This window comes from Erinaceus europaeus, chromosome 2 (genome assembly GCF_950295315.1).
Source record: "Erinaceus europaeus chromosome 2, mEriEur2.1, whole genome shotgun sequence".
Lineage (NCBI taxonomy): Eukaryota > Metazoa > Chordata > Mammalia > Eulipotyphla > Erinaceidae > Erinaceus > Erinaceus europaeus.
In genome coordinates this window covers 137,825,530-137,848,498 of record NC_080163.1, presented here as the reverse complement: position 1 = coordinate 137,848,498, position 22,969 = coordinate 137,825,530, and the positions used below count along the sequence as shown (strand labels likewise).

At 39.5% G+C, this 22,969-nt stretch overlaps 1 protein-coding gene across 10 annotated transcripts in view; it reads left to right on the top strand.

Annotated features, from left to right (window-relative positions):
* Positions 1-22,969, top strand: part of NFAT5 (nuclear factor of activated T cells 5) — a 106,520-nt gene that overhangs the window by 68,439 nt on the left and 15,112 nt on the right. For 6 of the 10 annotated variants that reach the window (XM_007524580.3, XM_060185249.1, XM_060185254.1 and 3 more), the window contains 6 exons: positions 2,778-2,950; positions 8,372-8,506; positions 8,629-8,681; positions 14,007-14,139; positions 17,497-17,580; positions 21,808-21,956. In XM_007524580.3, coding sequence (XP_007524642.2) covers positions 2,778-2,950; positions 8,372-8,506; positions 8,629-8,681; positions 14,007-14,139; positions 17,497-17,580; positions 21,808-21,956 — 727 coding nt within the window. The remainder of the gene's footprint in view (positions 1-2,777; positions 2,951-8,371; positions 8,507-8,628; positions 8,682-14,006; positions 14,140-17,496; positions 17,581-21,807; positions 21,957-22,969) is intronic. The other 4 variants (XM_060185248.1, XM_060185250.1, XM_060185255.1 and 1 more) reach the window with 2 other exon arrangements.

The following is a 22,969-nucleotide window of genomic DNA, read 5'->3' as shown; positions in this document are numbered from 1 at the left end:
CCTCCTGGGTTATTGTGGGGGCTCGGTGCCTGCACTAGGAGTCCACTGCTCCTGGACGCCAATTTTTCTCTTTTGTTGCCCTTGTTCTTTATTGTTGTTGTTATTGCTGTCGTCGTTGTTGGATAGGACAAAAAGAAATCAAGAGAGGATGGGAAGACGGGGAGAGGAAGATAGACACCTGCAGATCTGCTTCACCACCAGTGAAGCAACCCCTCTGCAGGTGGGGAACTGGGGCTGGAACTGGGATCCTTGAGCTAGTCCTTGCGCTTTGCCATGTTCTCTTAACCCACTGCACTACCGCCTAGCCCCCTCCATTCTTTTTTCTGATAAAATTGATGCATTATTAACTACTACAGGTTACTGGTTTGTAATCTGGCTTTCTTTTTTGTTTTTATCTTGAAGAACCTTTTTATGTTTGTTTTTCTTTTTTTTTTTTTTTTTTCTTCCTTTACTGTTAAAAGACAGAGAGGGAGAGGGGAAGGGAGGTAGAGACCCTGACCTACAGCACTGCTCTACCACTTGAGAAACTCCCCCTTTCCCCCTACTAGTAAGGACCAGGGACTTGAACTTGGACTTTTGTGCATAATAATGTGTGCACTCTATTTTGTACACCACTGCCCAGCCCCTTGTAATCTGTTTTTCACTTAGTTAGCATTTTTCGTAACAGTAAGTACTATATCATAACATATGCTGGGGAGATATTATACTGGTTAAATAAAGAAACTCTAATGCCTCAGACTTTAAGGTCCCAGGTTCAGTTTCCTTTACCACCATAAGCCAAAGCTGAGCAGTGTGCTGGGGGAAAAAAAGAAGTATATATATAACATATATAGTAGTTCATAGTTTTGAAAGATTATCTTTTTTTTTTTTTCTGTAAGCTGGGGCTTCATGTATGCACAGTTCTGCTGCTCTCAGCAGGGCTGCTTTTTCCTTCATAAAGGAGAAGAGACACCATACATAGCACTGGAGCTTTCTCCAGTGCCACTCCAGTGCCACATCATCTCTTAGATGGTGCCAGTATTCAAACACCCTAGCTGGTGCTATCTCTGCTATCTCTCAGACTTCACCAAAATAAATTTTTCTTTTTCTCTTGAAAGTAAAATCCATTCCCTCTGGTATCCTGGGAGATGGCACTATGGATGGACTGTCAAACTTGTGTGCATGGTGTCCTGGCATATCACATCCAGAGTAATGTTCTGATTCTCTCTCTCATTAGTAGATGGAATATTTGTTTTAATCCATTCCGTCTGTTTTATTAGTATCCTTTTTTAAATTAGCAAGTATTTATTTTGCATAGAGACAGTGATAAATTGAAAGGGGAGGAAGAGACAGCAATACCTGCAGCACTGCTTCACCACTTGTGAAGCTACCCCCCCCTTGCAGGTGTAGACTGGGTCTTGAACCCAGGTTCTTGTGCACTGTAACATGTATACTTACCAGGTGTCCCACCACTTGGCCAGAATTAGTACCTTTTTTATTGTTTATTTTATTTATTGGGACAGAGATTGTAGTGCTAGGGATGAAATTCAGACCTCATGCTTGAGAGTCCAATGTTCTAGTCACTGTGCCATTTCTGGGCTGCTGTTTGAATAGTGCCTTAATTAACTGCAAAATCAAAGAGACTAAGTTTTTTTTTATATTTTTAAATATTTGTTTATTTCCCTTTTGTTGCCCCTGTTGTTTTATTGTTGTAGTTATTATTGTTGTCGTTGTTTTTGGATAGGACAGAGAGAAATGGAGAGAGGAAGAGAAGACGGGGGGAGAGAAGTCACACACCTGCAGACCTGCTTCACCACTTGTGAAGCAACTCCCCTGTAGGTGGGAAGCCAGGGCTCAAAGCAGCATCCTTATGTCAGTCCTTGCGCTTTGCACCACGTGCGCTTAGCCCGCTACACTACTACCCAACTCCCAAGTTACTAATTTTTAAAATAACAGCAAATGTATTCTTTTAATTTTGTTTTCCTGTTAGGGCCTCTCTGAGGCTATCACAGCTTTGCAGTTCTACTCCCAGTGGATTTTTTTTTTTAACTTCTCCAAGAGAAAGTCAAGAGACAGAGAAAAAGAGATGCCACAGCATTCGTCTACCTATCATGGTACTTCTACTGTGCTTGGTACCCCCATGTGGTGCCAGGGTCTCAAACCTGGGTTCTTTGCATATGATTAAGTGGGTGTTATATATCTCCTGGTCCACAAAGCTTTTTTTTTTTTTTTTTTGCCTCCAGGGTTATTGCCAGGGCTCGGTGCCTCATCACTAATCCCCTGTTCCTGGAGACCATTTTTCCCCCTTTTGTTGCCCTTTTTGTTTTATCACTGTTACGGTTATTGTTGTTGTTGTTGCTGCTGTCTTTGGATTGGACAGAGAAAAATGGAGAGAGATGGGGAAGACAGAGGGGGAGAGAAAGACACCTGCAGACTACTTCACCACTTGTGTGAAGTGACTCCCCTGCAGGTGGGGAGCCAGGGGCTCGAACTGGGACCATTACACCGGTTCTTGCGCTTAACCCTCTGCACTACTGCCTGACTCCTGACAAAACAAGCTGTTCTAACAAGCTGTTCCTTGTGTCCAGATTTAAACAATGGTTTTACTTCTTATTTTTCCAATATAGTCAAAAATTAGCAAGCTAGGAATTTATGGATATTCAGGATCTATACTTCAGTTTAGATCTTTTGAATTTGGAAACCTGAAATTGTATTACATATTTTTTAATAAAAAGAAACTTGATTAAGAATGTTTATACAGCAGAAATATCAATAATGTATTTTTCCCCTGTATTTAGGGTGGATTGTGTGGGGATACTGAAATTGAGGAATGCCGATGTTGAAGCCAGAATAGGAATTGCCGGCTCAAAGAAGAAAAGCACTCGTGCCAGATTGGTTTTCCGAGTTAACATCACAAGGAAAGACGGCACTACTTTGACACTACAAACACCCTCTTCCCCAATTTTATGTAGTAAGTAATAAAACATGGAGATATTAAATATATAAAAGGTTTCTCATTTTTCTCTTTTTAGACAATCATAAACTTTAGTTACTTTATTTATTCCTTCTTATGGTTATATACAATTTAAAGTGCTTTTTTTTTTTAATATTACCTACATTTTCTAGACTAAACAAAGGTGGATAATTCTTGAGTAAAATTCAAGAAGCATGTAGCATTTTGTAATTTCCTATTGATTATCAAAGTACTTGGAATAGGTAAAGAGAAGTAGACAGCAAAGCCAGAAGTTTTCCAAGTTATCTTCATCGCATGATAAAATTCCTATAATCCTAACACTGCTTGTTTCAGAATATAAAAATAAGACAGGGGCCAGGTGGTGGTACACTGGGTTAAGCACACATATTACCATGCACAAGGACCCAGGCTCTATCCCACTCCCCACCTGCAGGGTTAATGCTTCATGAATGGTTAAGTAGGTCTGCAGGTGTCTTTCTCCCTATCTTCCCCATTTCTTTCAATTTCTTTCTTTTTAAATATTTATTTATTCCCTTTTGTTACCCTTGTTTTATTGTTATTGATGTTGTCGTTGTTGGATAGGACAGAGAAGAATGGAGAAAGGGGGAGAGAAAGATAGACACCTGCAGATCTGCTTCACCACTTGTGAAGCAACTCCCCTGCAGGTGGGGAGCCAGGGGCTCGAACCAGGATCCTTACGCTGGTCCTTGGGCTTCCACCTGTGCTTAACTGCTGCGCTACCACCTGATTTCCCTTTTTTTTTTTTAAGACTCCTTTTTTTAAAATTTATTTTCCCTTTTGTTGCCCTTTTTTTTTGTTTGTTTTTTGTTGTTGTAGTTACCGTTGTTGTTGATGTCGTTGTTGTTGGATAGGACAGAGAGAAATGGAGAGAGATGGGGAAGACAGAAAGGGGGAGAGAAAGATAGACACCTGCAAACCTGTTTCACTGCCTGTGAAGCAACTCCCATGAAGGTGGAGAGCTGGGGGCTTGAACCAGGATCCTTATGCCAATCCATGCACTTCACGCCACGTGCGCTTAACCCGCTGTGCCCAACTCCCTCAATTACTTTTTTTTTTCCTTTTTTAATTTCTTTATTGGATTAATTTTTTACAGTCGACAGTAAATGCAATAGTTTGTACATGCATAACTTTTCTCAGTTTTCCACACAATATAACCCCCACTAGGTCCTCTGCCATCCTGTTCCAGGACCTGAACTATCCCCCCAACCACCTCAGAATCTTTTACTTTGGTGCAATACACCACCTCTCTTAATTTCTGTTTGTACTAACCAATAAAATAGAAAGAAAAGGAAAAATGGCTGCCAGGAGTGGTGGATTCATGGTGCAGGCACCAAGCCCCAGTAACAACCCTGGTGACAGTGAAGCAGTGCTGCAGGTATCTCCCCCCCCCCACCTTGCACCTCAGTTTCCCTCTGTGTCTATCAAATAAATAAATATATTTAGAAGAAATTTTTCATTAAGTATAATTTTCTATGCCATTGCTTCTTTATAATTTATAGTTTAAATCAAAAAACTATGGATGTGAGAGGTGATCTGGCTACAATATATGTCACCCCATTGATGGCGAGGATTGATCTGGCTGACTAGGCAGGTATCCCCTTCCTCCCTCACCACTCTCTGTGCTCACTTCTCTAAATTGCATTCTTAGTGAGAGGGTGAATATAGATCAATCTTATTCAATAATGAATATAGATCAATCTTTGGCCAAGGGTATGTGTGTAGCTGCACTCCCTTGCTAGAACCTCCTCCAAAAGAACGAAAGAGAATAGTTGCTCATTCAGTTTGTAGTTTAGTGTAATGAATTAGATACCCTTTATTCTAGGGGGGAAAAATCCATGGATTCAGGGGTGTACAGTGGCTTACAATCAGTAGAACACTGCCGGGGACAGGGGGACAGGGGTTGGGGACAAAGTTTAATAGAATATTAGAAAAGACTTTGTGGATACAGGGTTTGATTGAGTTGGAAGTCAGGAATTACCTGATAAGGCTAGCAGGTTCTTTTTGTGAGGTAAAGTAATCTAGCCATATTTGAGTTGAAGGATTATGTTAGTTTTCCCTGACAGTAAGATACATCTATACAATCAGTCAAATCTATCCTCACAATTATAAGTCTCTTACCAACGGGAAACATTCTAAAATACATTCTGGTGCAGTTAGGCAGTCTCAGAAAAGGGGAAAGAAAGATAACTAGGGGGAGTTGGACAGTATCGCAGGGGATTAAGCGCAGGTGGCACAAAGCACAAGGACCAGAGTAAGGATCCCAGTTCAATCCCCCAGCTCTCCACCTGCCTGGGAGTTGCTTCACAAGTGGTGAAGCTGGTCTGCAGGTGTCTTATCTTTCTCCCTCCTCTCTGTCTTCCCCTTCTCTCTCCATTTCTCTATCAACAATGACGACATCAGTAACAACAATAATAACTGCAACAATAAAGCAACAAGGGCAACAAAAGGAAATAAATAAATACTTTAAAAAATTAAAAATATATATATATATAACTAGGTTAATGGTGCCCAAATTCTCATTTGCAGCTACTCAGTAGTTAAAAGTTATTCCTCTACTCTAGTGAATATTGCTCAATGGAATTTCCTATTAATAATTATACTACATTATACCATTCGATACCAGTGTCAGCTTGGTGATATTAATAGAACAGAAGAAATTTGATTCTCTTTTTATCTAACAAAACAGGAAAAAAATATTTTGTTCAAGACAATACATGACAGGTGAAGGAGATACTTGATTTTACTTTTCCATTGTTTTAAACTGAAATACACTATATAGTATAAGAAAGATTTTTGTTTTTATAATTGAGTAATGAATATAAATCTTAAGTTGTATCACCTATAATTTATTAGTGGATATTGTCATATAGGCACTTCATGTATTATTTAAAATGTACAATTTGGCTCACTTTTCTTCATAGAAGAGGCTTTTTTCTTTTTTTTTAATAATTTACTAAGACATAACTGACATACCATATAATTCAGCTTTTTTTTTTCTTCTTTTTTTTGACTTTTTTTTTTTTTTTTTTTGCCAAAGTCCTGTTCAGCTCTGGCTTATGGTTGTGCTGGGATTGAACCTGAAACTTTTAGTGCCTCAGGCATGAAAGACTTTTTGCATGACCATTATGGTATGGTATCTTCCCTGCCCTCTTTGCTTTAATTTGATCATTATTTTGTCTCTATTCCTGCAATCATGTATTTATTAACCTTTTTAAATTTTAATTTATTTTTTATTTTCTTAACTTTATTTTAAATTGTTGTTTATTTGCTAGGTGAAAGAGTAATTGAGAGGGAAGGAGGATACAGGAGAGACAGTACTGCTTCACCATTCATGAAGCTTTCCTCCTGAAGGTGGGGATAGGGGTCCTGAATCCAAATCCTTGCACTTGGTAATATGCGTTTAACTGGGTGCTCCACTGCCTGGCTCTTTTAACCCATTTTTCAAAATAAAATGTGAGACTGGGGAGTTTGCTCAGTAGTAGAGCACAGGACATAAAAGTATCAGGCCCCAAGTTCAACCATTGTCACCTCATATCCTAGAGTTGAGTGGTGTTCTGGTGTCTCATTCTCTGTTTTATAAATAAATAAACCTTTAAAATTAAAGTAAGTCAAACAACAAAATAACTCACTAAGATAGTACACTACTTTGCCGTGCATGCAGTTCAGGTTCAAGCCCAGCCCTCACTGCATTGGAGGAAGCTTTAGTGTTACGATTTTTAAAAATATTTTATTTTTTTATTTATGAGAAAGATAGGAGGAGAGAAAGACCCAGACATCACTTTGGTACATGTGCTTCTGGGAATTCAACTCAGTACCTCATGCTTCAGAGTTCGCCACTTTATCCATTGTGCCATCTCCCAGACCATGGTGTTATGATTTCTTTACTTCTCTATCTCTTTTTCTCTGTGTGTGTTTCTATCTGAAAAAGTCAGAGTAGGTTTGAATAGTTACAGTAGCAGGAGAGGGGAAATACAGGAAATAGGCTAGGAAGAAGTTTTAGAATTGAAATTATACCATGATAGTGACAATCCTGAAGACTGACATTTCCCTTTTTTAAATGATCTTTTATAAATTACCATAGGGGGCCGGGCAGTAGCGCAGCAGGTTAAGCGCACATGACACGAAGTGCAAGGACTGGCATAAGGATCCCGGTTTGAGCCTCCCCGGATCCCCACCTGCAAGGGGGGTTGCTTTACAAGCGGTGAAGCAGGTCTACAGGTGTCTGTCTCTCCCCCTCTCTGTCTGCCCCTCCTCTCGATTTCTGTCTGTCCTATCTAACAACAATAATAACAACAGCAATGATAACAACAAGGTCAAAAAAAAGGGAAAAAATAGCCTATAGGAGCAGTGGATTCATAGTGCAGACACTGAGCCCCAGCAATAACCCTGGAGGCAAAATAAATAAATTAATTAATTACCACAAATAATATATAATATAAATAGAAAGGGCCCTTGGCCCCATGGCACTAGGACGCTTTAGTGTTGTGGTGTTTATCTCTCTGTTTGAAAAAGTTGACTTGAAGTAGTAACTTCCAACAATAACAAATATTTTTTCTGTTTAATAGGGAGAAATTAATCATAGCTTTCTAATACTTATTGTATCCAACTGACTGAATTTAACAAGTTGCTACTCTTATTATTTCTATCTGTCTGTCCCACAACTTTAGAAAAAGGGTAGAGGGTCTGGGCAGAAGTGCAGTGAGTTAAGCACACATGGCTCTAAGCACAAGGACCAGCATAAGGATCCTGGTTCGGTCCCCCAGCTCCCCACCTGCAAGGGGGTTGCTTTGCAAGTGGGGAAGCAGGTCTGCTGATGTCTTTCCTCCTCTCTGTCTTTCCGTACTCTCTCAATTTCTGTCCTATCCAACAACAACAGCTATAATAGCAATAACAATAACAGCCATAACAAGAGTAACAAAATGGGAAAATTAGCCTCCAGCAGCAGTGGATTCATAGTGCTGGCACTGAGCCCCAGCGATAACTGGAGGGAAAACTAAAAAGGGTTTAAGAAAAAGGGTGATACTATGTAAATTTTTTTTTATTTTTTTATCTTTATTTATTTATTTATTGGATAAAGATAGCCAGAAATTGAGAGGAAAGGGGGAGTATAAACAGCTTCAAAGCATATTACTTTTTAGAATACTAGAAAGGTGACTGTTTTTGTAAAATAATTTTTAAACATTGTAATTACTTGCATGAGTCAACTTGCTAAATTACTTAGGGAAAAAATAAAAGTTAATGTTTAAATAATAATGGCTTTAATTCTGTTTAATGTGGAGTCTATTCTGTTAGGAACTATGTAATATTTGGAGGAAAAATTAAATATTTTATGTGTCAATATAGCATACATAATATGATTTGTGGCTCTGCTTATGGAATGTTTATATTTACTCACAGCTCAGCCAGCAGGAGTGCCAGAAATATTAAAGAAAAGTTTGCATAGCTGTTCAGTGAAAGGAGAAGAAGAAGTATTTTTAATAGGCAAGAATTTTCTGAAAGGGACTAAAGTTATTTTTCAAGAAAATGTTTCTGGTAAGTAGATATAATACTAATACAGATATTGTTTCATGTTTTATTTTTGTTAAAAGATATAATCATATTTATAAAGAAACATATTCAAACATTTAATATATCACTATTTTTATTTTGAATAGATGAAAGCTCTTGGAAGTCAGAAGCTGAAATCGACATGGAATTATTTCATCAGGTATAATGTAAACCTTTTTATTGTTTGCTTATTTGTTCTCTGAGAAATTCATTTTTGTTCAATAATTTTCCTGAATCAGCAGATAAATTTCCTCTTCATATATGGTTATTGTAAATCATTTAAAGTCTCTTTCTTGATTTTGATTTTTTTTTTTTTTAATTGTTTCACCAAATCACTGCTGAGCTCTAGTTTGTGGTGGTGCAAGGGACTGGGCCTGGACCTTGGAGCCTCAGGTGTGAAAAGTGTTCTACATAACCAGTATGCTGTCTCCATTCCTCTCTTTCTTGTTTTTCTTTAACTGAGGTAGAATTTTTTTTATTACTCTATTTTGAAAAGTTGAGAACATCAGTAAATTATCATTGATAATAAATGAAACATTTCTTTTTTTCAATACTTATTTATTTCCTTTTGTTGCCCATGTTTTTTTATTGTTGTAGTTATTATTGTTGTTATTGATGTCATCATTGTTACATAGGACAGAGAGAAATGGAGAGAGGAGGGGGAGAGAAAGATAGACACCTGCAGACCTGCTTCACCGCTTGTGAAGTGACTCCTCTGCAGGTGGGGAGCCAGGGCTCAAACCGGAATCCTCATGCTGTTCCTTGCACTTTGCACCACGTGTGCTTAACCCACTGCGCTACTGCCCGACTCCCAAAACATTTCTTTACTAATACTTATTAGCTCTAAGAATTTGGATGATCTTAATATGCTATATTTAAACAAAGGGAGAGAGTTAGGCAGTAGTGCAGTGGGTTAAGCGCACATGGCACAAATTACAAGGACTGGCATAAGGATCCTGGTTCAAGCCCCCGGCTCCCCACCTGCAAGGGAGTAGCTTCACAAGCAGTGAAGCAGGTCTGCAAGTGTCTGTCTTTCTCTTCCTTTCTCTGTTTTCCCCTCCTCTCTCCATTTCCCTCTGTCCTATCCAACAACGAGAGCATCAATAACAACAATAATAACTACAACAATAAAACAGCAAGGGCAACAAAATGGGAAAAATGGCCTTTAGGAGCATAGGATTCATAGTGCAGGCACCAAGCCCCAGCAATAACTCTGGAGGCAGAAAAAAGAATTAGTGTGGCAAAGACTGGCAAAATACCTTACTTAGGTAGTGTTCTGCTTTACCATGTGCCATGTGCCAGTTTCAAATCCAGTCCCCATAGCATTGAAGGAAGCTCCAGTAGTGTGGTCTCTATCTTTAAAAAGACAGGTGGGAGGCTTGGGGCTTGAACCCATGTTCTTATACATTGTAATATGTATGCTCATCATCATTGCCCAGCCCCCAAGTTAAGATTTCTAAAATTTATTCTTCAGTGCAAGTGTAGTAAGAGGTTGGTTGTTTTTTTGTTTTTTTCCCTGAGTAAGGAGCCAAAATATCCCTTTACATTTAGTGTTCACATTTCTTTTACTTTTTTTGCTTCCAGGATTATCTCTGGGGCTCAGTGCCGCTGCTCCATGAATCCACTACTCCTGGTTACCTTTTTTTTTTTTTTATTGTTGCTGTTATTATTGTTTTTAGATAGGACAGAGAAGTCACAAGTAGAGGGGGAGAAAAAGACACCTGCTAAAAAAAAATGTTAAGAAAAAATTAAAACATGGGAGTTGGGCAGTAGCTCAGCGGGTTAAGCGCACGTGGTGCAAATTGCAAAGATAAGGATAAGGATCCCAGTTCCAGCCCCCAACACCCCACCTGCAGGGGCATCACTTCACAAGTGGTGAAGCAGGTCTGCAGGTGCCTATCTTTCTCTCCCCCTCTCTGTCTTCCCCATCTCTGTCCATTTCTCTGTGTCCTATCTAACAAGGATGACAACAGTAATAACTACAACAATAAAAATAAGGGCAACAAAAGGGAAAATAAATAAAATTTTTTTAAATATATATAAAGGCACCTGCAGACCTGCTTCACCACCTGCAGAGTGACCCCCCTATAGGTGGGGAGTCGGGGACTCGAACCCGGATTCTTGCGCAGGTCCTTGCACTTCACACTATGTATGCTTAACACAGAGTACTACCGCCTGGCACCCTTCCTTTTCATTTTTATGTAGTGCCAGGGATTGGACCCATGACCTAACACATAGTAGATAGGTGTTCAACCTTTGAGCCACCTTCCTGAGCACATCACACTTTCATATGTTGACTCTGTTGCTGATTACTAAGAAACAACTTTTATTCAGGCTAATAATTTCTTTTAGTATGCTAGAGTGAACTGAAGGCATTGTGCATGCACAGTAATTATCAAGTGCCCTCTCCCATACCAGCCCAATTTTTTCTCCTAATTGTGCATACTTAAGAGTGGGAGAATGGAAAGGAAAAAGCACATAAGCACTATCCCATGATCTACAAGTTCCCTTTGCTACCCATGGTATTCCCCTATGGTGCCAAGGATGGCACCAAGGACTATACACTTTACCCACTGACCCAAGATCTCCTGACCCAAGAATAATTTCAGTTACAGATTTTCCCAAATAAGTTAAAAATACAAAAGAACATAAGCTCGGGAATCGGGCAGTAGTGCAAAGGGTTAAACGCAGGTGGCACAAAGCGAAAGGACTGGTGTAAGGATCCTGGTTCAAGCCCCCAGCTCTCCACCTGCAGGAGAGTCGCTTCACAAGCGGTGAAGCAGGTCTGCAGGTGTCTATCTTTCTTTCCCCTCCTCGCTCCATTTCTCTTGTGTCCTATCCAACAACGACAGCAATAACAACAACAATAAAAAATAGAGGCAACAAAAGGGAATAAATATTTTTTTAAAATAACATAAGCTCATTCATCTCACCATCTCTCTCTGTCTCTCTCTCTTTTTTTTGTCTCCAGTGTTATTGCTGGGCTTGGTGCCTGCACTACAAATCCTCTGCTCCTGGAGGCTGTTTTCCCCCTTGTTTATCCTTATCATTGTTGTTGTTATTATTATTGGTTTTGTTGCTGTTATTATTGGACAGGACAGGGAGAAATTGAGAGGGGAGGGGAAGACAGACACCTGCAGCCCTGCTTCACCGCTTGTGAATCAACTCCCCTACGGGTGGGGAGCTCAAACTGGGATCCTTACACTTATCCTTGCGCTTTGCACCATATAGGCTTAACCCACTGCGCTACTGACAGACCCCCGGGGTCGAGGGTTGCTTCACAGGTGGTGAAGCAGGTCTGCAGGTGTCTGTCTTTCTCTCCCCCTCTCTGTCTTCTCTTCCTCTTTCAATTTCTGTCCTATCCAACAAGAATAGCAATAACAACAATATATAGCAACAACTATAAACAACAAGGCAACAAGAGGGAAAAAATAGCCTCCAGGAGCAGTGGATTCATCACGCAGGCACCGAGTCCCAGTGATAACCTTAAAGGCAAAAAAATAAATATCAAAGTATTTTTAAAGAATGTATTTTTAATTTTTGCTAACATGATGCCAACCAGACTTCTCTGGGCAGACAACCCCACCACTGTGTCCTGGAGCCCCACTTCCCCAGAGCCCTACCCCACTAGAGAAAGAGAGAGACAGGCTGGGAGTATGGATCAACCCGCCAATGTCCATGTTCAGCGGGGAAGCAATTACAGAAGCCAGACCTTCCACCTTTTGCATCCCACAATGACATTGGGTTCATACTCCCAGAGGGATAAAGAATAGGAAAGCTATCAGGGGAGGGAAGGGCATAGAGAGTTCTGGTGGTGGGAATTGTATGGAGTTGTACCCCTCTTATCCTATGGTTTTGTCAGTGTTTCCTTTTTATAAATTAAAATTTTTAAAGTTATTATTAATGTAAATATGTGTTGTTTGTTTTATGTTCCAAGATATAATTGCATATATTCTCTCAGATTGTTGTACCCCAGGACTTAATGAATGTGCACACATTTTCTTTCTTTTTTTTTTTTTACCAGAATACTGCTCAGTTGTCTTATGGTTGTGCAAGGATTGAACCTGGGACTTTGTAGCCTCAGGCACGAGTCTCTTTGCATAACCATTATGCTATCTACCCCTGCCCAAGTGTCCACACATTTATACATGTTTTTTTAAAATATTCCCTTTTCTTGCCTTTTTTTTTATTATTGTAATTATTGTTGTTGATGTCGTCATTGTTGGATAGGACAGAGAGAAATAGAGGAGGGGAGACAAAGAGGGGGAAGGAAAGACACCTGCAGACCTGCTTCACCACCTGTGAAGTGACTCCCCTGCTGGTGGGGAGCCAGGGGCTCGAAACGGGATCCTTACATTGGTCCTTGCGCTTTGCACACCACCTGCGCTAAACCTGTTGCACTACCGCCCAGCTTCCATTTATACATGTTTTTTCCACCTCACAATTTTTTTTGAGTTACGTGGGCTCAGGAGGCATTCTGCAAATGTTATAAATCAGAATAGATGTATAATTTTAACTATTTTCAAGAGTATTTTAAGATTTCTCAGAAACAAATTGAGGACTCAGAAATTGACACCTTGACCTTGGCCTTGGTTAGATGTCACATGCATTCAACTGAGTCAACCAGGTGTAGTCTAAAAAATTTCAATAAACTGTCTTTACCTGCAGCCATCAGCATCGAACTCCTGAAAAGCTTATGTCTTAGTAGAAAAAATAATCACTTCCCTTTGGTGTTCCTTACCATTACTGTAATATACTAGGGAGGAAGATAAAATTTCAGATGTGGGGAGTCGGGCGGTAGTGCAGCAGGTTAAGCACACATGGCACAACGCGCAAGGACCGGCATAAGGATCCCGGCTTGAGCCCCCGACTCCCCACCTGTAGGGGAGTCGCTTCACAGGCGGTGAAGCAGGTTTACAGGTGTCTTTCTCTCCCTCTCTCTGTCTTTCCCTCCTCTCTCCATTTCTCTCTTTCCTATCCAACAACGACAACAACAATAAAAAACAAGGGCAACAAAAGGGAATAAATGTTGTTTTTTTTTTATTTCAGATGTGGGGGACCAGGTGGTGGTGCACCTGGTTGAGCACACATGTTACAGTGCACAAGGAGCCAGGTTCGAACCCCCAGCCCCCAAATGCAGGGGGAAAGCTTTACAAGTGTTAAAGCAGGGCTGCAGGTGTCTCTCTGTCTCTCTTCCTCTGTATCACCCCCTTCCCTCTTGATTTCTGACTGTCTCTATCCAATAAATAATTAAAGATAAAAAGAAAAATTCCAAATGTGGTTCACATTATCTTGCAAAAAGTACAAGGAAGTCCCTTTGAGAAAGTACCAAGTAATCTTCAGATTAGTGTCCCAATGCCTGTGAATCTGAAATACTTTTTTTTTCTCATCAGAGTTTTAAAACTACAGCTAATAGCAAAGATGCTTAATCATAATTTTTATTTCATTTTAAATATTCTGACTTTCGTAATTTTCTTTAAATTAGAACCATCTTATTGTGAAGGTTCCCCCGTATCATGACCAACATATAACTTTGCCTGTATCTGTGGGAATATATGTAGTGACCAATGCTGGAAGATCTCATGATGTTCAGCCATTCACTTATACTCCAGACCCAGGTATGTAAAAATAAAAAAAGACATGAACTAAAGTGAATAATAATTTCTAGCTCTTTAGAATGATATGTAGAAAAACAACAAACCAACCAAAAATGAACATTGTTAACGTTAATTAATTCACATTGTTAATTAATGCTACAGTTTTTTAATTTGTTTCTTGTTTCCAAAATTCTTACATGGACAAGTTGATGTCATTTGTCATCTAAAGGAGATTTTTTGCTCTCTTACTAGGACACCAGTTGTAGCTAGTATTGATAATTACTTACTCACTTAGTGTTCTCATTTGTCATGGATGAATTTTTCAAAATTGTCTATCTTGTTTGAATTTGCTACAAAAATATGTCAGTATGTGTATAACAGCGCCAGTGAAATCTTATTATTTGTCTCAGAATGAAAAATTATAAATATTAGCATAGTATCAGAAAATGCAAAGTTTAGAAGCAGTGTACTGGTTTCAACAAAAATATGCTCAAAGATAAAATAGTTTTACTAGTTTTTCTTCTCTCTTGCGCTCTCTCTTTTTTTTCCCCCGATGGCTGTTGTCACCAGAACTTTACTGAGCCAACTTTTTCAGACAGAGATCTTAAAAGATACCACAGCACCAACGCTTCCTCCAGTATAGCGGGGGCTGGGGTTGAAGGTGGGTCATGTGCACAACGCTATGCAGGGCAGCTATCTTGCCAGCTCTTACTGTTTTTTCTAGGAAGGCCTCAAAAATAAACACACACACACACACACACACACAAAGAAAATGTTTAAAAGTTTGACTTAAAATTAATGGTAGAGGGGGCCAGGCGGTAGTGCAGAGTGTTAAGTAAGCGCACATGGCATGAAGTGCAAGGACCAGTGCAGGGATCCCGGTTCGAGCCCCCCCCAGATCCCCACCTGCAAGGGGTTCGCTTCACGAGCGGTGAAGTAGGTGTACAGGTGTCTATCTTTCTCTCCCTCTCTCTGTCTTCCCCTCCTCAATTTCTCTCTGTCATATCCAACAACAGTGACAGCAACAACAACAATAATAATAACAACGATAGGCAACAAAGGGGGAAAAATAGCCTCCAGGAGCAGTGGATTAATAGTGCAGGCACTGAGCCCCAGCAATAACCTTGGAGGAAAAAAATAATAATAATGGTAGTTAAAACATCTTACTAATGATACACTTAATTTCTCGGAAGGGAAGTAGATGTGTATTAGCGTTTAATCCTTTTTTTATTTATTTATATTTATTAGATAAAAACAGAAATTGAAAAGGGAGGGATGTTGGGTAATTGTGCAGATACCCTCAGGGTATCGCCCATTCCTGCGAGAGCTGAAACCCTAGTTTCCCAGAGTGCTTTGTTCTCTCTACCCCCTTTCCTGTCCAGTCCTGTCCGACTTGCCACTTCCAGAATTTCTCCCATAAAAGCCCTCCTGCTTACACCTTTCTCTGTCTTGTCTTTTTCCTCACTTGGGCAACCTGACTCAGAGAAGGGTTGCTGCGCATAGCAGGAGGCATCCATTTTGCTAGCTCCACCTGGCCAGAACCACCGTGCCCACACCCAACTGTGAGGTGCCCAAGTGAATAAAAATTTGTGTTCCTGCTCCGATCCGGTCTCTTCTCTCTCCCTCACGATGCAACCCGACAGGGAGAGGTAGAGTGGGAAAGAGACATAGAGACACCTGCAGCCCTGCATCATTACTCGTGAAGCTTCCCCCCTGAAGGTGGGGACTAGGGGCTTTAACCTGGCTCCTTGCACTTTGTAACATGTGCACTCAGCCAAGTGTACCACCACCTGGCCCCTTCAGAGTTTAATATTAAATTTTCTGCTCTCGTCTGGAGAACTCTCAGAAGGCTAGAAATGGACCTACCCTATGACCCTGCAATTCCTTTCCTGGGGATATAGCCTAAGGAACCCAACATAAAAAAAATAAAAATAAAAATTTCTGCTCTCTAGACAACGCTGAGGTTTTGTATTTTTTAATTTATTTTGAGCTGCTTAATGTTATCACAAAAAATCATCTCTTTGTAGTAACTAGCAAGGGGAATTGCTGCAGGTGTTTCTCCTCTCTGCCTCCTTCACCCCTCTACCTCTCCCTTTCTCTGCATCTCATCTTCTCTCAAATGAATATATGATCACTGGGAAGCATGGCATCCTACAGATACAAGCCTCAATGATAATGCTAGTGGAGACAAAAAAGAGAAAGAAAGATAAAAGAGAAAGAAAGAAGGGGACCAGGTGGTGACATACCTGGTTAAGTGCACACATTGCACTGTGCAAGAACCCAGGTTCAATCCCCTGGGTTATTTCCCCTGCAAGGGGATAACTTCACTGGTGGTAAAGCAGGGTTGCAGGTGTCTGTCTCTCTGTCTCTCTCCCCCTCTCCTCTCAGTTTCTCTCTGTCTTGGTCCAGTAATAAATAAATAGAAGGAAAAGAAAAAATGGATATTAAATCTACTTAAATAAAGCCATTACATAATTATTTTAAGCAAAGACCTGTTTATTTGGAATTTACTTAATGTGATCATTCAGAAATTATCTATTCTTAGGCCCATTAAATTTTAAAGTTTTCACAATCAGTCAGGTTAAGACTAGATATCATCACCCAGTAATTCTCTGTTATTAATAGTAAAGATTATTTTCTCCAGGTATTTAAAGAAAAAATGTTCATAATTAATACATTCAGTATAGTCATCAGGTTTTCTTTTAATTTAGAACAGTTGATTAGTGTTTCTGAATTCATATTCTAAATAGATCACTTATAGATGACTAATGAATTTTCATTATAGTGTCACTGTATATTTGATAAGTTTTTAATGTCTTCATTAATGGCCAGGGAGATAGCATAATGCTTATGCAAAAGATTTTCTTGTCTTAGCCTCTAAGGGCCTCAGACATAAAACCCACCACCACCATAAACCAGAACTAAGCAGTGCTCTGCTTTAAAAAATATGAGATACAGCAAGAGGCAGTGAATAATGTGTTAAGAGTCTCAGTCCTAAGGTTCTGAGTTCAGATCTGGACATCACATGTGCCAGAGTGATGCTCTGGTTCTCTCTCCCACTACTCATCATCTCTCTCATAAGTAAAATAAACCATTAAACCTCTGACAAAATGAAAAAACAAAGTATTGTTAAAATACTTTTTTAAGTTGCTATTGCTTTTGTTTTCATACCTAAGTATAAATACTCCTGCCTATATAAAGACTGTTGAATTTTTGAGTATAGGCTGGTGGCTACAAAAACTCATCTCAACCTAAAATTTCTACTAGACAAAGTATTTGATGATTTTTTTATGATATAATACTCCATTTGTAGAATTTAAAATGTATATTTTGTTAGGATGAATAAATTAAAATAAGTAAAACTCTTGTGTTTAATAGCAGCTGCTGGTGCTTTGAATGTAAACGTGAAGAAGGAAATATCTAGTCCAGCAAGACCTTGTTCTTTTGAAGAGGCCATGAAAGGTAGTAAATTGAATCTTCTCAAAATAAATAAATATATAGTCCTTCATATTTCCTATAGCAAACCCTGCTATCATGTTTTCTTTTATGTCCTGGGAACACTTAGCTGACTACCTCCATATTGCAAATAAATACCTGCTTAAGTACCAGATACAAAAATTTGAGGGCTGGAGAGACAGCCAAACAGTTACGCCAGTTACTTTTAAGACTAAGGTTCTGAGCTCTCAGGTTCAATCCCCGGCATCACCATAAACCAGAGCTGAGCAGTCCTCTGATAAAACAAAAAGGAAAATAAAATTGACATTTTTCCTTCAATCATCATGAAAAATATATGAAAGAACAATAATAATTAATGTGAATTAAACTCTCTGAAACTTCTTACTACCAATAAGATTAGTACTTGATATTGTAAAAGTCAAAAATGAAAAAACAAATTTGTACTGTAGACATTTGAAAAAAACAAAACCTGCATTAGGGACTGGGTATAACTCAGCCTAGCAGAGTACCAACTTGCATGTTTGAGAACTCAGAGGTCACAGGTTATATTTTAGTCTTCAATACCTACCACCTTATGCCAAAGCTGAGCAGTGCTCTAGTCCTCCCTTTCTTCTTTCTCTCTCATTCTGTCCCTCATAATAATAAGTAGTTTTTCTTTTAATATACTTGCCTTAGGTTCAATTACTATTCTTAGGACATTTTCCAGTCCCAGAAGACTATAAAGATATCTGTAGGGTATTATAATATAATGGAGTTGATTCACTTCTTAGCAGACTTCTTTTACTTTTTCGCTCACTGAGGCCTGTGCCTGTATAATTCTATAGCTCCTAGAGGACTTTTTTTTTCTTTTTCCTTTATAATTTCAGACAGAGAGAACAATAACAGCTGTGCTCCATAGTTCATGGATTATCCCTTGGTTGTAGGGTCTCAAGTCTTGAGTCTTCATGCATGGTAAAATGTATATTCTACTAGCTGAACTATCTCCTGGCCTTCTTAACAAATTTCTTTTTTTTTAAATTTATTTATTTATTATTTATTTTTCCCTTTGTTGCCCTTGTTTTTTTATTGTTGTAGTTATTGATGCTGCCATTGTTAGATAGGACAGAGAAATGGAGAGAGGAGGGCAAGACAGAGAGGGGGAAAGAAAGACAGACACCTGCAGACCTGCTTCACCACCTGTGAAGCGACTCCCCTGGAGGTGGGCAACTGGGGGCTCAAACCAGGATCCTTATGCCAGTCCTTGCGCTTGGCGCCATGTGCGTTTAACCTGCACTACTGCCCAACTCCCATTAGCAAATTTCTAATACAACTTTTTGATGCTTGTGTTCCATTATTTATGTCAGTTACATAATGAACATTGATTTATTGCTGTAACTCTATAGCTTTTAGTTAGATATTACTGCTTGAAGTTTATGAGTTAAAGTTTATAACTAAAATATTTGTGGCTGGGCAAACAGCTCAACTGGTAGATCATCAGTATTTCATGTCTGGACTTCCTGGTTTGCTCCTCAGCACTGCATATACTGGAGTGGTGCTTTGGCATGGTGACATGTGCACTCAGCTGAGTGCCCCTCCATCCAGCTCCCCCCCAACACTTTCTGCAATAGATTAATAAGTGATTATGCACTAGGAAGTAAACTGACAAGATGGTCTGATTCAACTAAAGGAAATTTTACAAATCTACACTGTGAGCATATATTAAGTACTGAGGCTATATACCAAGCTCTTTGCTGAATTTATCTCAATCTTCCAAACTTTACTAGATAGATAATTTGTTATTATTTCTTTTCACAATAAGGAAACCAAGATATTAAAGAAAGTAAGGGTAGGGGAGACAGCATAATAGTTAGGCAAATAGACTCTCATGCCTGAGACTCTGAAATCCTGGGTTCAATCCTCCAATTACCATAAAAGCCAGAGCTGAGCAGTGCTATGTTTAAAAAAAAAAAAGAGTGAGGGTGGGGTTATAGCATAATGGTTATGCAAAGAGACTTTCATGCCGGAGGCTCTGAAGTCCCAGGTTCAATCCCACGTACCGCCATATGCCAGAGCTGAGCAGTGCTCTGGTAAACAAAAGAAAAAAGAGTGAGACCACTTGTATTCACTTGAATATATTCACTTGGTGAAAATAATTCTATAAAGCTAAAAATAAAGTTAAATTGCATAGTAAACTACCTTACTGCTTAAACTTTTTGTCTTTTTATGTGTTTTATACATTAATTTTTAAATTTAACATGAATTTATATTAGTGATTTAATAATGGTTTACAAGAGTTTAAGATTACATGGGTATATTTCTTTTTTAAAAATATTTTTTATATTTATTTATTTTCCCTTTTGTTGCCCTAATTGTTGTAGTTGTTATTGATGTCATCATTGTTAGATAGGATAGAGAGAAATGGAGAGAGGAGGGGGAGAGAAAGACACCTGCAGACCTGCTTCACCACTTGTGAAGCAACTCCCCTGAAGGTGGGGAGTCGGGGGCTTGAACCTGGATCCTGGCATGGGTTCTTACACTTCCTATTATGTGCACTTAACGCAGTGTGTCACCTCCTGACCCCTTACCTGGGGCTCGAACCAGGATCCTTACTCAGGTCCTCGCGCTTTGTGCCACCTGCACTTAACCTGCTTGTGTTACCGCCCAACTCTACAGGGATATATTTCTACTCCACACCCACTACCAATGTTCTTTGTGCCCCTCCCCACCCCCAACCAGATGATAACCACGATAGTTCTTACAAAGTCTTAGATAATTTCTCTTTTTATTAATGTAGCACTGCAGAATGAACCTAGGACCTTGCAAATACATAATATTACTAAGAAATATTTATGGCCAAATTTTTCATTCTTTTGAAAAAGGAAGGGGGGGGAGGTATTAAAAAGAAACCATTGTGGCCTGGGAGGCAGCACAGTGGATAAAGTATTGGATTCTCAACTATGAGGTCCTGAGTTTGATCCCCGGCAGCACATGTACCAGAGTGATATCTGGTTCTTTCTTTCCTCCTATCTTTCTCATGAGTAAATAAGTAATTTTTTTTTTCCATTTCTAGACATCTTGTTTTGTTTTTGTTTTTTTTCCCTTATTGGGTAATTAATGTTTTACATTCAACAGTAAATACAATAGTTTGTACATGCATAACACATTCCCCAGTTTCCCATATAACAATACAACCCCCACTAGGTCCTCTATCATCCTTCATGGACCTGTATTCTCCCCACCCACCCCAGAGTCTTTTACTTTGGTGTGATACACCAATTCCATTTCAGGTTCTACTTTTTCTTTTTTTCTTTTTCTTCTGATCTTGTTTTTTAACTTCTGCCTGAGAGTGAGATCATCCCATATTCATCCTTCTGTTTCTGACTTATATCACTCAACATGATTTTTTCAAGGTCCATCCAAGATTGGCTGAAAACAGTGACATCACCATTTTTTACAGCTGAGTAGTATTCCATTGTGTATATATACTACAACTTGCTCAGCCACTCATCTGTTGTTGGACACCTGGGTTGCTTCTAAGAGACTTTATACTTTTTTTAATATTTATTTTCCCTTTTGTTGCTCTTGTTGTTTTTTATTGTTTTTGTTGTAGTTATTATTGTTGTTATTAATGTTGTTGTATAGGACAGAGATAAATGGAGAGAGGAGAGGAAGACAGAGGGGGAGAGAAAGACAGACACCTGCAGACCTGCTTCACCACCTGTGAAGCGACTCCCCTGTAGGTGGGGAGCCAGGGGCTCGAACCAGGATCCTAACGCCGATCCTTGTGCTTCACGCCACATGTGCTTAACCCACTGCACTACCGCCTGACTCCCTAGACTTTATACTTTGAGGATGACATGTGGTAAGAAAAAAAGTATGGCAGTTGTGATGAAGTAATGGTAACCTCTTAGAGAGTCCCCAGTAGTATATTGCAATATAGCCTAGTGGTGTTAAGCAGTATATTTCAGTATACCTTGGATGGGTCTAGGAAGAGACAGAGTAATAGCTTAATAAACTTAGCTGGTTAAGCTCTTTGGTATTTAATCTGTCATCTCAGGCTCAAACCCGGAGTTGTCAAGTCAGTGCTACTTCAAAAATGAAAGGGTACACTTTGATACACTAATTTTGTATCTCATGGTACTATCATAGCATAAAAAACAGACATTTAAATCATGGTGAATAGTCAACATACTATAGAATATAGTAGTTGATGGTTTTGTGATTTTAAACTATTTTGTGTGTGTGTGTGTGCAGCAATGAAAACTACTGGATGTAACTTAGACAAGGTAAATATTCTCCCTAATGCTCTGATGACTCCACTCATATCAAGCAGTATGATTAAGAGTGAAGACGTTACTCCAATGGAAGTAACAGCAGAAAAGCGATCTTCCCCAATTTTTAAGGTGAGTTACATTGACTATTGCCCCACATCTTAAACTGGGGTATGAAAAGTAATGTGTTTTGTTGTTGTTGTTGTTGTTTTTTATTTAAGAAAGGATAAATTAACAAATCCATAGGGTAGGAGGGGTACAATTCCACACAATTCCCACCACCCAATCTCCATATCCCACCCCCTCTCCTGATAGCTTTCCCATTCTCTATCCCTCTGGGAGCATGGACCCAGGGTCGTTGTGGGTTGCAGAAGGTGGAGGGTTTGGCTTCTGTAATTGCTTCCCCGCTGAACATGGGCGTTGACTGGTCGGTCCATACTCCCAGTCTGCCTCTCTCTTTCCCTAGTAGGGTGTGTCTCTGGGGAAGCAGAGCTCCAGGACACATTGGTGGGGTCTTCAGTCCAGGGAAGCCTGGCCGGCATCCTGAGGGCATCTGGAACCTGGTGACTGAAAAGAGAGTTAAAATACAAAGCCAAACAAATTGTTGAGCAATCATGGACCCAAAGGTTGGAATAGTGGAGAGGAAGTGTTAGGGGGGTACTCGCTGTAAACTCTACTGTACTTCTGCTTTCAGGTATATATTTTGCAGTAGTTTATGGATACGTGTGAAAATATGCTCTCTCTCACAGAACCTGGTGTATATCTAGGTTTTGGGTTTTTGTTAGAAAGTGAACCACCTGGGATGTAATTAGAGAATACTATGTAAGGAAAGGTCTCACCCGAGTAATGAAGCTGAAGGGTTGTCATTCCACACATGAAGTCTCTGGACACAGTTTGAGCGTTTCCCATCGATGTGGTCGGAGCTCAAGCCACTAGCAGCTTCTCAGTCCGCCATCTTCCGGAAACCCCCGTTTTTTTGTTTTTTTGTCTCCAGGGCTATTTGCTGGGGTTCAGTGCCTGCACTATGAATCCACTGCTCCTGGAGGCCATTTTTTTCCTGTTTTTGTTGTCCTTGTTATCGCTGTCATTGTTATTGTTGCCATTGATATTGTTGTTGTTGGATAGAACAGAGAGAAATTGAGAGA